This window comes from Carassius gibelio, chromosome B22, assembly GCF_023724105.1.
Source record: "Carassius gibelio isolate Cgi1373 ecotype wild population from Czech Republic chromosome B22, carGib1.2-hapl.c, whole genome shotgun sequence".
NCBI classification, from domain to species: domain Eukaryota; kingdom Metazoa; phylum Chordata; class Actinopteri; order Cypriniformes; family Cyprinidae; genus Carassius; species Carassius gibelio.
This window is the reverse complement of record NC_068417.1, coordinates 193,180-206,737: the sequence shown is the minus strand read 5'-3', so window position 1 is coordinate 206,737 and position 13,558 is coordinate 193,180. Positions and strand designations below refer to the sequence as shown.

At 38.0% G+C, this 13,558-nt stretch overlaps 1 protein-coding gene across 1 annotated transcript in view; it reads right to left on the bottom strand.

Annotated features, from left to right (window-relative positions):
- Positions 1–239: 239 nt before the first annotated feature.
- LOC127987544 (ribonuclease inhibitor-like) overlaps positions 240–13,558 on the bottom strand; it is a 58,221-nt gene continuing 44,902 nt past the window's right edge. The window contains exons 8-14 of the mRNA XM_052589905.1: positions 12,215–12,388; positions 8,993–9,163; positions 5,797–5,973; positions 5,140–5,316; positions 4,643–4,816; positions 1,985–2,146; positions 240–880 (exon numbers count right to left, since the gene is read on the bottom strand). Of these exons, the coding sequence (XP_052445865.1) occupies positions 874–880; positions 1,985–2,146; positions 4,643–4,816; positions 5,140–5,316; positions 5,797–5,973; positions 8,993–9,163; positions 12,215–12,388 (1,042 nt within the window). The 3' untranslated portion in view covers positions 240–873. The remainder of the gene's footprint in view (positions 881–1,984; positions 2,147–4,642; positions 4,817–5,139; positions 5,317–5,796; positions 5,974–8,992; positions 9,164–12,214; positions 12,389–13,558) is intronic.

The window sequence follows — 13,558 nt, the reverse complement described above, 5'->3', positions numbered from 1 at the left end:
TACCTGCTGTACATATAATGGGAACATTTCTGTTATTATGCATTAGCTATTTATGCTTTATGTTTCATGTCTACAAGTTAGCCTATATTTAAAACTGTTTAATAATACTTAAAACAGACAAGTAAACTTTTAACTTGTTTTTAACTGTATGTGGCATTTTTTTTACATGAAAATATAAAAGTGTTAAAAAGAGTAAATGTGTTTGAGTATTTAGAGGAGAGTGAAAGACACAAATGCTGTTAACTTGTGAAAATGTTTAGTTGATTTGATGAAGGAGAGACTCCATCCACAGAACAAAGACTATATACTGGATACATGTACATTAACAACAGACACACAACTAAATATAAAGTAAAATAGAATAATAATGTGTCGAAAACATGAGAAGTTTCACACATTGTAGATTTGCTTTATATCTTTTGACACATTTAAGAGCTGCACTTGACAATCACATTTAAACATTTGAATCATTATGAATGAGTTTAATAGAAATATTATTAAACTGAAGAGCCAGACAGACTCATCTGAGCTTCTTCCTCCTCTGTTCCAGCTTTACATTAAACACAATGATCATCTGCTTGAATACTAAAGCAATATTAATCATTCAATATCATGTTTCTAACACACATGCTGCATTATTTGATTGTAAAGTCTCAGTCTCTTCACCTGTATGGATCACATTTACACATTTATCACACATTTATTTCTCCTCATAGACACTGTAGTGAAGCTCTTCTGTGGATCTTCAGCTGATGTTTACTGCTCCTCTCAAGAACACATCACTTTATGAGATACAGCATTTATCAGCTTTCGGTGATTGAACTCAATGAGGTATTTCTTGTGATTGATGGGACTTTCGGTGATGGATCGCTATCAGAGACTTTTGGTGATAGAACCGAAGAGAAGATAATCAGAGTTCAGTGAAACAAATTAACAATTTGTTACTATACTTCAGTCACATTTTAATAAATGACAAGGAACAAACACAAATGTGATTTAGTCTTAAAACACAAATCTTTCAGTTAAATGTGTCACTAGTTAAAGCTGTTTGTCTCTAGTTTAAACATGTTTGTGTTGGTCTCAGTAAATAAGTGAAATGATTGCACAGCTCGCTGGAATACTGGATTCTGATTGGCCAGTGGTGACATTCGGAGGTGTGTTATTCATTAGGTGTGTGTCATTAGCAGCAGAATAACACACAGTCATACGGTATTTGAGTCGGGCGTTTCTTTGACTTCTCTCGTATCACAGCACCGCGCTCTCACTCGTTTCATTCAAACACAACTGCTATTAGCTTGTGCCTCAGTTACTGACTGGATTTACCCTCAAACCAAACCGCAGGAGATTCCTGTTAATAGTAGACTTGAGGAGACATTGTTCAAAGTGTGTCTTGTTGTTCAAGTTGTTGCTAACTGAGCAGAAGTGTTTAGCTGAATCTAAATAGTGTCTAATTCTTCACTTGTGTGTCAAGAAAGCATATAATAAGTGTGATAATGCAGATGCAGCCGGATGTTATCACAGAATAAGTCTCTTCAGGAGGACACAAGTCCTGATCGACCTGTCGGGTTTATTCTGTGATAACAAGCGGCTGGAGGTACATTATCTCTTACAGAAAGTAAGTGTAAAGTAATGTGACGTGTTGCTTGTCAAAGTAAAAACACACAAGAGACAGATACATTGATCATGTGATGCTGGACGACTGTGAGCTGAAGCTGAATCTGCTCTGATTTTACCAGCGTTTTCCTACAATCTGAACAAATCTATTTCAAACTCGAATGATTCACTATTACTGATCTCATTAATAAAGCAGCTGTTGCTGTAGAAAGCTGTGACAAACTTTACATTTCATTCAGACACAAACCCTTTCAAATAAAGCTTGATGATCATTTGATAAACTCTTTTCACTAATATCTGAAAGTATATATTTGTTCACATATCAGAGGTAAATGAATCTCTTTAATATCACAAAGTGAAGTTTACTCACCTCAGTTTACAGTTTGAGTCTCGTAGCACATCAATGAGCTTCTGCTTTGAGTCTCCAATCTTATTATATCTCAGATCAAGCTCTTTTAGAAACTGCAGAGCTTTTGTGTTCGTCAAAGACTGAGTTAAAGAAGAAACATCTGTAATGTCACAGTAATAAAGACTAGAAAGAGACAAACAGAGGAAGAGAGATCATCTTACAAACAAATCATTAAGATGAAGAATCTTTCACAAATATAATGTGAACACATTCATCATGAGATATTGAGTATAAAGTGTTTTGTTGAACTCTTATGTGCTGTTTGTTTGGGGACGAAACTCGTGCTGTTTGGGCTCTCCAGAGAACACAGCCAACAAAACGACATTTTACTCAGTTTATTAATGTTTTATCTCCACATTCGTGTAGTTTAAGTATTTATGTTATTTTTAATATATTTAGAAAAATACATTAAAAGTGCAGGGTGTCACCTCTTCCGACATTTTTGACAAATTACGTAACAACAAAATCAAAATTTTTGTAGTCTCCAATTAATGTCTATGGTTGTTTTTTTGGGGTTGTATGTGAGCGTAATCGTTCTGCATTTTTTGTGTATATTGTGGTCTGATTTGTGGTGGATATATTGATTTTATTTGATAAATTGAGTAGAAAAAGTATTGATTTGATAATTTCTTGTTACAAAATGTGTCATTTATTAATGTTTTTACTCTACATTTATGTAGTTTTTTGAAGGATTTATGATATTTTGTAAATGTATAAAATGTATTAATTAAAAATATATTTTTCAATAGTTTTTTATATAAAAAGAGCTTTTTATGTAAAATTCACTTTATTAAGTCTCATTCCTAATTGTGATTAATGGGGATAACATGGCGTGTGTGTTTTCCCCAATCGCGGTGTAATAATATGAACTTCCTGATCATCGGGAAGAAGGAGGCGGGAACCGGCGCACAATCAAAACTCATTTTAATATTCAAAAATAAATACAAAACGGCGCACCAGCCCCTCACGGCCGACTGGTGCGCATAAATAAAAAGCAAACATAAAATAATATCCCAGGCCTGGTCCTCTCTCGTCCTTCACGGTCGTCACTCCAGTTTTATATCCTTCCATCTCCTACGTGGGACTCGATACTAGCGGTGGGGCTCAGGTGTAGCTCATCTCCAATCACTACACCTGGCCTCACTCCTCGTTCCCATGCCTCTCGGCCCCGCCCCACTCCCCACATACCCCCATCGCCCCTCGCAGGCCGGGGGGTACTCCCGAGACTGCGCTCTACTCCCCCCCCCCCCCTTCCCTCCGGGGGAGACCGCTCACGGGGACCTGCGGGAACCTGGGGGTAGGACAGACGAGGCGAGAGAAAAGGAGATGGAAGGAGGAGCGACAAGGACGAGAGAGGGGAGAGAGGAAAAAAAAAAAATCCGGTTCCCAGACGCACTGCTGCTCGGCCCTCCACCGGCTGGGTGATCTCCTCTGCGGTGCCCGGCGGTGGCACTGGACGGCCCTCGGCGGACGGCACGACACTCCTCCGCCGCCCGGTGGACGGCGACGGCTCCTCCGATTTTGGGCAGCGGCAGGAGTCCCCCGTTCCCTGCCCCTCCGGATTCCGTCACGGAGGCGGCAGGCTCCGGCCCCCTGGCGAACGGCGCCGACTCCTCCGCTCCCTCACGGACGGCAGCCGCCCCTCCTTGTCGTGGGCGGTCGGCAGCGAGCTCGCCCGTCCCCGGCAACTCGCTCCAGCCCACCGCCTCGAGCGTCCATGGCGGCACATACCTCGCCAGCTCGAGGGCACCGCGGATTCACCACAGCTGCGAGGGATCTTCAGCAGCGCGTCCCTCCTTCTCCCGGGTTTCGGCACCACTGTAATAATATGAACTTCCTGATCATCGGGAAGAAGGAGGCGGGAACCGGCGCACAATCAAAACTCATTTTAATATTCAAAAATAAATACAAAACGGCGCACCAGCCCCTCACGGCCGACTGGTGCGCATAAATAAAAAGCAAACATAAAATAATATCCCAGGCCTGGTCCTCTCTCGTCCTTCACGGTCGTCACTCCAGTTTTATATCCTTCCATCTCCTACGTGGGACTCGATACTAGCGGTGGGGCTCAGGTGTAGCTCATCTCCAATCACTACACCTGGCCTCACTCCTCGTTCCCACGCCTCTCGGCCCCGCCCCACTCGCCACACGCGGATCTGCTGGTGTCTCCTCTTCAGACTGTGTGTGTTTTCTGTGTTGTGACAGACATTATGTCTAATTATGTAACATCATTTATATGAGAGTTTAATCATTCTGCATTGTGCACTTCACTTTTGTGTATTTTGTGGTCTGAATTGTGGTGTATTTATTGATTTTATTTGATAAATTAAGAAGAGAAAGTATTGATTTGATCATTTCCTCATTCATTTCAATGTGGGTCTCCAGAGAGTTTTTTTTTTCACACTAACACACAACCAGATATCAATCCAATGTAATTTTCTATTTGTAGATCTTCCAAGTGTTGACAACCGTACAAAGTCTCATGACATTTGGATAAAGGGAACATTTGTTTTTATTTCAGCAAACATCATTTGGGGTCTCAAAAGACCTTGAACAGCACATAAGAGTTAAACAAAGTGATTTTCATCATTTTGATTCTTGTCTGTGAATGTTACTGACCTCAATCTCTCCAGTTTACAGCGTGAATCCTTCAGTACGTCACATAAGTGATTCAGTCCTGTGTTTTTTATTTGATTCCAGCCCAGGTTCAGTTCTCTCAGGTGTGATGGGTTTGATTTCAGAGCTGAAGTCAGGATGAGACACTGTTTCTCTGTAAATCTGCATCCACACAGACTGAAGACAGAAAGAGAAAACACAATGAATCAGATACGTTATGTTCATGTGGGAGTAATTCAATGAACTGGATTGCTGTGATCTCCGGTGATTGACTGAGATGAGACCCTCGAGCAAGAACTGAACCCCAACCGCAGGTGTGTGTGTGTGTGTGTGTGTGTGTGTGTGTGTTTGTGTGTGTGTGTGTGTTAAATGCAGAGCACATGTTCAGAGTATGGGACACTATATTTGGCCACACGTCACATTCTTTCCTTTCCTTTTCCTGAAAGTAAACAGTAATCTTTAATCTGAGTGTAACTGCTGTAGAGTATAATGATTCTAACTCTAGTTTCTCCAGCTTGAATTGTGTGTTCATCAGTAGATCACTGAGGTGTTTCACTCCAGAGTCTCCTAGTAGTTCATTACAGCTCAGGTCCAGTTCTCTCAGGTGTGATGGGTTTGATTTCAGAGCTGAAGTCAGGATGAGACACTGTTTCTCTGTAATACTGCATCCACACAGACTGAAGACAGAAAGAGAAAACACAATGAATCAGACACGTTATGTTCATGTGTGAGTAATTCATCATCTGTTAACACCATACAGTGTAATAAATAATATGTTGCCGAAACCTGAAAAAAATTATAATTACACAGCCATAAAAAAACTAGGATATTGAGGATATTAGTTACATTTCAAGTCTAGAGAATCTTTAGTCAGACCAAAAAAAAAAAAAAAGAGGTTTGTGATATATAATGTAATTAAGATACAGGATCAACTACAGAAGCATCTTAAAAATAATATTAAAATGTTCAAATTAATTTTAAAAGTAACAAATAAAGACAATTCTGTTCAGAAATTAATATTTAATTGAAGATATTTTAAGATTGTAGTGTACAGTCAACAAGTACAAAATTTTGTGATCATATTTTGTTCTTATTGTGATGCATGTCTGAGTGAGACCGCTTTAAAAACAAAACAAAACTGCAGGTCAGGAACTAACTGTAGTTTCTCCAGCTTGAATTGTGTGTTCATCAGTAGATCACTGAGGTGTTTCACTCCAGAGTCTCCTAGTAGCTCATTCCCGCTCAGGTTTAGTTTTCTCAGGTGTGATGGGTTTGATTTCAGAGCTGAAGTCAGGATGAGACACTGTTTCTCTGTAATACTGCATCCACACAGACTGAAGACAGAAAGAGAAAACACAATGAATCAGACACGTTATGTTCATGAAGTCACAGCAGAACAACCTTCATCTGTCAAATCACAGTCTCTTAACCTACATTGAGAGAAAGAGAGAAGATTAAAAAAAAAATATTTAATAAAGTCACAATGTCTTGATAAAACAAAAAACAGAGGAAGAGTGTCTGAACATCTTTGGATAATTTTCCACAATTTGGTCTTTGAAACTTGTTCATTTAATCAAATAATTGACACTTCTCATGATTTATGTATAATTTGTGCTGATTCTTGATAGAAATACAATGAAGTTTTAATACCTAATAACCTTGTGTGAAAGGTGTTAAAATCTTTAATATCTTTTTATTCCTGTCATATAATTCTTATTTCATCTTTTGTCTAAAACGGAGCATATTGTCTAAAATAAAAGTCCTGACTGCTGTGTATTTGTGTTTAAACTGATTCTGGTCTGCACATCACTACAACGTAAATGCATTCTCTCTGCTCTGTCCAGTGACGTGATCAGCTTTGCTACACAGATTCAACTTTGCACATCTAAATAAAACTGTAGGTTTGTCTGTGTGTGTAGATGTGAAGTACAGTAATATTTCTCTGAAACAGGTCAGACTGAAGAAGCAATGCCTGCACAGAATAAAGCCCAGTCTGGACCGGTTCTGTTCAGTTGTGTTTCACATTCATTAATCTGGTGTTTGATGACAGAGAGATGATATGAAGCATCAATAAACACTATGAATATGTTCAGATACAGCAGCACAGAACTATTCTGTTGTGTCCCATTAATAAACACAATGAAAACAGTTCTGTCCCACTGGATAAAAGAGAAATGTTTGTGTATTTTTGGTATTAACTGAAATGATTGGATATTGGGTTGTGTATTTGACCTGCTGTATTAGCAGAACTTTCAAATGTTTAGATTACACAACTTTACAAGTCACCTTCATTCATAACCTCCTCTAACCTAAACTCAGAGACCCAGTTGGCCAAAAAACCCTGGCCGTTGTCCCAGAGGAAGCCTGGACGATCAAGCCCCAGAAGTGACAGTGGAAACCAGACTGACCCTGCCTTTATGAAATTACATTTAAATATAGAAACATGCAAACACATACACACAAATAATATATTTTTTTAAATTAGTCTTCAATCCTCAGTTTGTAGTCAGTAAACATGATCACATTCAGCAGTCACAGCAGAAGTTAGAGACAGAATTTAACTGAAGTCTATTCAAAAGTTGTATGAATCTATTCTAAGCTGTATTAATGGTAAACGATGGTAAATATTAATAAAATACTGGCTATTAGAGCCCTGCATTTCAGCCCGAGCCCGACGGGCCCCGACTTATTTATGCCCTTCGGGCCAATTTTCACGTTATAGCTCACATGCGGGCCGGGCCTCGGGCCTTTTTGGGTCATCCTTCTATTTATATTTTTACACATTAATTAAAAAAAAAAAATAGAAGTTGACGTCGACGATAGAAAAACAAATATAGAAAGACATTTCATAACCTCATAACTTTCATAATCTGATAATTCAACCCGTTATAATTAAACTGACATACTGACATTACAGTCTCACGCACGCACGCTTTTCCGTCACGATTATACTTCACTTATATCCACTTATTGTAGTAGTAGCTATTACATGCCTCTAAATTAATGTATTAATAATAGCCTAGTTGGCCAACTTATAATTATAAAATGATGATTCATGTAGCGGCGAGCATGCATTTCTGCGTCTGCACCTGTTGCTGCGGGCCACGCATCAAAGAAGAGAGCGCTGGCCGAGTTTGAAAACATTGTGGAGCAGGACGAGGATGACGACGATGAAGTACAGCAATATATGCGCCTCAATCACAACATGGAAGGTGATGGACGAGATGTGCTGCTATGGTGGAAACAGCACGAGACCCTGCTACCGCGACTGTCAAGACTGGCTCGCTCTGTGTTTAGTGTCCCGCCAGCAGCAGCAGCGCAGCGGGAAGAGTGATAGAAGACAGGAGGACGGGGTTAAAACCTTCCACTCTGGAGCCTATTCTTTTTCTCCACGATGCTCTGTAAGAGACTGTTCTAACTTTTAATTTGACTTTATTTTTGTTTAACTGTTGGAAACTAATGGAAAAAAGAATGGACATGTTCTGTGGTGCATTTTTGAGGTAAGATAACCTGCAAGTTTGTTTTTAATTAATTTATTTTGTTTAGATTCATTTCTCATTTCGTTTGCGAGCGCTGTTGCGAGACTGCCTCAGTATTTCATTTTTTTTTTTTTTTTTTTTTTTACTCACTGTGGTTTAATAAATAAACATTTATTAAATTAACTGTCTGTGTGATATTCTTGAAGTGTTTTATATCTATGGATTTTATTGTAGCCAAGTAAAGTATTAGCGTTTATTTGACAGGTTTAATTGATTAAATATGTTTTAGGCTACTTGCTGTCGGCTCGGCTGTTTAACGTTAATCGTCATTTTTTTTTTAAATGCTTCAAACATTTTTCTAAACTAACTTGATAAAGAAATGAAAAGAAACATAACACAAAACTGACCCCTTTTTTAATTGCTGCAAATAGGGCAGGCTTCCGCTGTGTAATAAAATAAATAAATAAAAACACGGGCTCGGGCCGGACTCGGGCTGATAATTCTGATGAGCTGTCGGACACGGGTCGGGCTAGGGCCTGAGCGTCTCGGACCAGGGCCGGGCTCGGGCCTAGATTTAAGGCCCGTGCAGGGCTCTACTGGCTATTTCTAATGTGTTCACATTATTTTCTTCACCCCCTGTGCATTTAAAGAGATATTTCACCCAAAAATGAAAATTACCCCATGATTTACTCCCCCTCAAGACATCCTAGATGTTTATGAATTTCTTCTTTCAGACAAATATAATCAGAGTTATATTAAAAATGTCCTGGCTCTTCTCAGCTTTATAAAGTGGGGTCGGACTCAAATGAGAATTAAAATAGAGGACTGTAACATTACTAGTCATGTAACATGTGAAATGATGTAAGATACTCACTTCAGTGTGTTGAGTGTACAGTGTTTATCCTGCAGTAGAGCAGAGATCTGATTCACTCCTGTGTCTCCTAGTTTATGTCCACTCAGATCCAGCTCTCTCAGGAGTAACGGGTTTTTACCCACAATTCCAGTCACATACTGACAGCCTTCATCTGCAGCAGGACCCAAAAACCTGCAGAAGAGGAGATGAAGCTGGAATCAATTCAGTGTGCATTACATCACAAAACATTTAAAGATCATCAAACATTGTTTGTAACAAAAATCTGTATTTCAACTTTAAACAGTTCAACATTTAAATACACAAATGTTTTTAAGAAAGACAAAAGTCAAAAGTAAATTATTTAAAATAAACTCAGGGTCAAAAGCTCACTAGATCATGATTCTCAAGCATCTGAAGATCTTTCTGGGTTTTAAGCAGGAGACGAGGAAAGTTAGCAAAGAGATAACTAGCTTGTGACTGCTAAGCATTCATAGTGATATATTTAGTTGATCTTTTGATGCCGACTCTTCCTATTATTATGTAGCAGAGTTCACCAAACACTGGATGTTGATCCACTAACAGAGAACATGATCTGGGTTCACATCATCTCTGGATAGTTTTATTTAACTGATGTCTGTGTTAATGCAACAGTAATTCTGCTCATTATGAGAGGAACTGCAGGTTCAGACAGGTGTGAGTGTGTGTGTGTGTGTGCGTGTGTGTGTGTGTGTGTGTGTGTGTGTGTGTGTGTGCGCGCGCGCGCGCGCGATATCACTGATCCTCTCCTGACACACATCACATGTTTGTGGTCTGTGATAGATCTGCTGTAGTAGATCTACAGCACTGATCTATATATGACTGGATCACTCATTACGTTCTAAACTGCCAAAAGGCAGTGAAGCCAACAGAAGTGTTTGATCAGCCATCTTACTATTCTCTACCAGCAGAGAGCACCATTGAGTCACGAGCAAACCGCTGACCTAAAATCACCCGATTTAAAACAAATCAGTCAAACAGGATTATTTTTTATGATGCGTGTATGTAAATTCATTTTTACTTCATGTTATCTGCAGTGTTTTTGGTATTTTTGGGCAAGATAAGGATATATTTTAACCGTTTAGGTGTGTGTGTCTGCTGCACACTGAGGACACAGGCTATATTTTGTGTTGGATCAATTACCTATTTCTTTATGTACGTAATTATTCAGGAATTATTAAATATGAACCTATTAGTATCAGAAACTGATTTGAATATACAAGGAATAATGCAATAGCTTCTGTTAAAAGGGTCATATAATGCTACATGCACTCTTACAAGTTGTTTGAACTGAAATGTGTTGCCATTGTGTGTACACAACCACCCTATAATGATAAAAATCCACCAAGTGGTTTTTCTGTAATCTTTTTAAATGTTTTCCCCTTTTTCTAATCGAGCACTCTGACCATGTGACGTCACACGGTTGGAGGCCCCTCCCATGATTGTTTGATTGACAGCAGCGTTTCAGCACTGACTGGACTTGTCTTACCTCAGACCCGCCATGAGTGAGCCGTCATCAGCCTGAGATGCAGACGAGCATGACTCCTAAGTGATCGAGTCCAAATTTGTTGTTAGATATTATAATGAACATAGCAGTAGTTGTTTACTCCCGACATCAGAGTGACTGAAATCGCAGAGGATTAACTTATGGTTGGAGAAATGAAAGAAATGCGCCCTTGATCTAATTGCGTTTATGTTCATGTGAATCCTTCATAATCCAGCCTCCAGCAGTGAGTATAATGTATTTAGGAATCATTGAAAATAGCCTTTCCTAATAATGTGCTTATTAGCAATTTTCACTATGAATGTGGCTAATGTAAACAGTCTCTCAGAGAGCAGATCATAAGAAAGGGGCGGAGTCAGCAGAGCTCATTAGCATTAAAGGAGAATCCAACAAACCAGCCTGTTTTGAAAAGAGCTGTTTTTGAAAGGGTAAAAAAGGTGTTTTTTTACACTAACATTGAGAAATTAAAAAAAAAAAAAAACTATGTTACAGACTTTTCATTAAGGCTCTAAAGAATCATATCAACTTGTCATTATATGACCCCTCTAAAATTGCTCAATACCGAAATGAAAAGCTTAATTTACCATCCTGAAATAAAGCTTCATGTATGTAATTTTTTTTTTTTTTGCATTATTGACACACTGTTTTCCTAATTAATGTTGTTCAGTTGCTTTGACGCAATGCATTTTGTATAAAGCGCTATAAAAATAAAGGTGACTTGACTTGATGTCTGTATTCAGTTATTTCTCTGAATAAATTATGATGTGTATAATTTTAATGTCCTGATTGAGCAACATCTATTTCTGACTCTCCAAGATCACGCATAGGTTTACTAGCATTAGCTACTGTTTCCATGTAAAATATTGCATTCTAAATTAATAATAATTTAACCACCACTTAAATCATTACCTGCTTCAAAATGAATGCTGTTAACGAAATCATTGTTGAAACATTTGCAGTTAGCAGCTACTGTACGAATAAAAACACTATAACAAAATTATATAAACAATGAATAACTGTTCAAGGCGAATAAAGATACGTGTATACGAAGCATAAATCTTTCTTCAGATTTCAGAATGAAAGAGAGAGTGTTCATGATGTTCGCCACTGTAATGAACGTAGCTTTTAAATAAGTAGGGAAAATTCCCTTAAGTGTTTGCATTGTAAGAATGTACAGGGATAGTTCAGATTTAAAAACGCTGACTTGTTATGTGATGTTTTTCATTAAAATCATACAATTTCCTATTAATTCAATAGAATGTTTACACACACTAGGGATTACTAATATGGCGGTGCGGTGGCTTTACATTCATGATGTCATGATCAATCCAGTTCTCTATTCTAGATCAGTGATATACAGTGTTGTGAATCTGAATGTACAGTGCATTCAGTAACATTTAAACAATCAGGATAATAAATCACACTGAATATGTTTTTAACACAATCATAAATGTTAATTGAGGCCCCAAACTACTGAACACCAGCACATCTACTGACACAAAATGTTTGCTTAACCTGCAACTTTTAATACAACTAAACTGTGCAGACATTTATCATCAAAACAACAGCAGCTGCAGCATCTGATCTTCAATGTTTGATCATTTTGAAAATTTTTGATGTAACGAATTGTATACCTTACTAAATTAGTCAAATTATATAGTTCACGTGTATCATTTATTTTTCATAATTTCATCAGGTCTCACCTCAGTGTCTTGAGTTGATAGTTTGGATCCTGTAGTAAATCACTGAGCTGCTTCACTCCTGATTCTCCAGGATCATTTCCTGTGAGATCCAGCTCTATCAGGTGTGAAGGGTTTGATCTCAGAGCTGAAGACAGAGCTTTATAACCTTCTTCAGTGATACTGCAGTCTGAAAGTCTATTAGAAAACATGTTATTCTTCCTCATAACACAGATTGTCACAAAAGTACATGTTCTAGAATGAAGAAAATAAAAAGATGCACTAAAGGATTTTTGACCTGAATTGACTCTTTTCACAGTAAAGCTGGTTAAAGTTCTATACTGGTGAACTCAAACTACAACAAATGCTATTTTTAATTTTTGCAGTTTTAATTTTCCACAATTATAACCTACAGTTGCAATCAAAATTACTCAACCCCTCGGAGACTGCAGTACTTTAGAAATACAAGCTTTTCTGAAGATCCAGGATAAACTCTAAACTGCATCTATAACAGTTCACTGACTTTAAGTCATAATGTCAATATATAATCTTATATAATGTATTATTTTGGAGTTATAAGATTTAATAAGATTTAATAACAGAGCTATGTCACAAGTTTTACTTGGCAGTCTAAATCCTCCAGGTTTTCATCCAAAATATCTTAAATTGTGTTCCAAAGACGAACAAAGCTTTTATGTGTTTGGAACGACATGGGGGTAAATTTTCATTTTGGAGTGGAGTATCTCTTATCTCTTATTTGCATTGTGGGGAATAAAAACACAATAAAGTCTTTAGAATCTCTATTAAAAACAGAATTAGCTTGAGCTGTTACACATACACAGAGTTAACCCATGCATGTGCTGAAGTTGAGTAGCAAAAATGGCAAAGTCAACAGAGATCACACAACGCTATAGAGAAGTTATAGAGAATAAATAACTGTATTACTTTAGAAAGTCTGTAAAGGCTGTAAGAATATTTCCAAGACATTAAAAACTCTCAGCCATATTCCTTAGCTTAAAGAGTGTTGTACCAGAAAACCTTTTTAGGGTGTTGAAGAAAAACCACAATATCATAAAATGTTTAATGAGAGCAACTGAGAAAAACCTGCAATGTACAGGCCAAGACTTGCAAGATGACACGATAAAAGGAGTAAAACCATTTCAATGCAGTGTGTAAGAAGAACACTACACAAGTATAGCTTTAATGTGGAGACATCTTGCAGAATACCACTCTTGATCAAGAAGAACAAAAGACTGACTTGAACTTGCTAAAATTCATTTATGTAGACCTGTGGAGCTCTGGAAATAATGTTTTATGGAGTGATGTGACCAAACTGGAACTTTTTGGACCCATGGATCAGGGATGTGT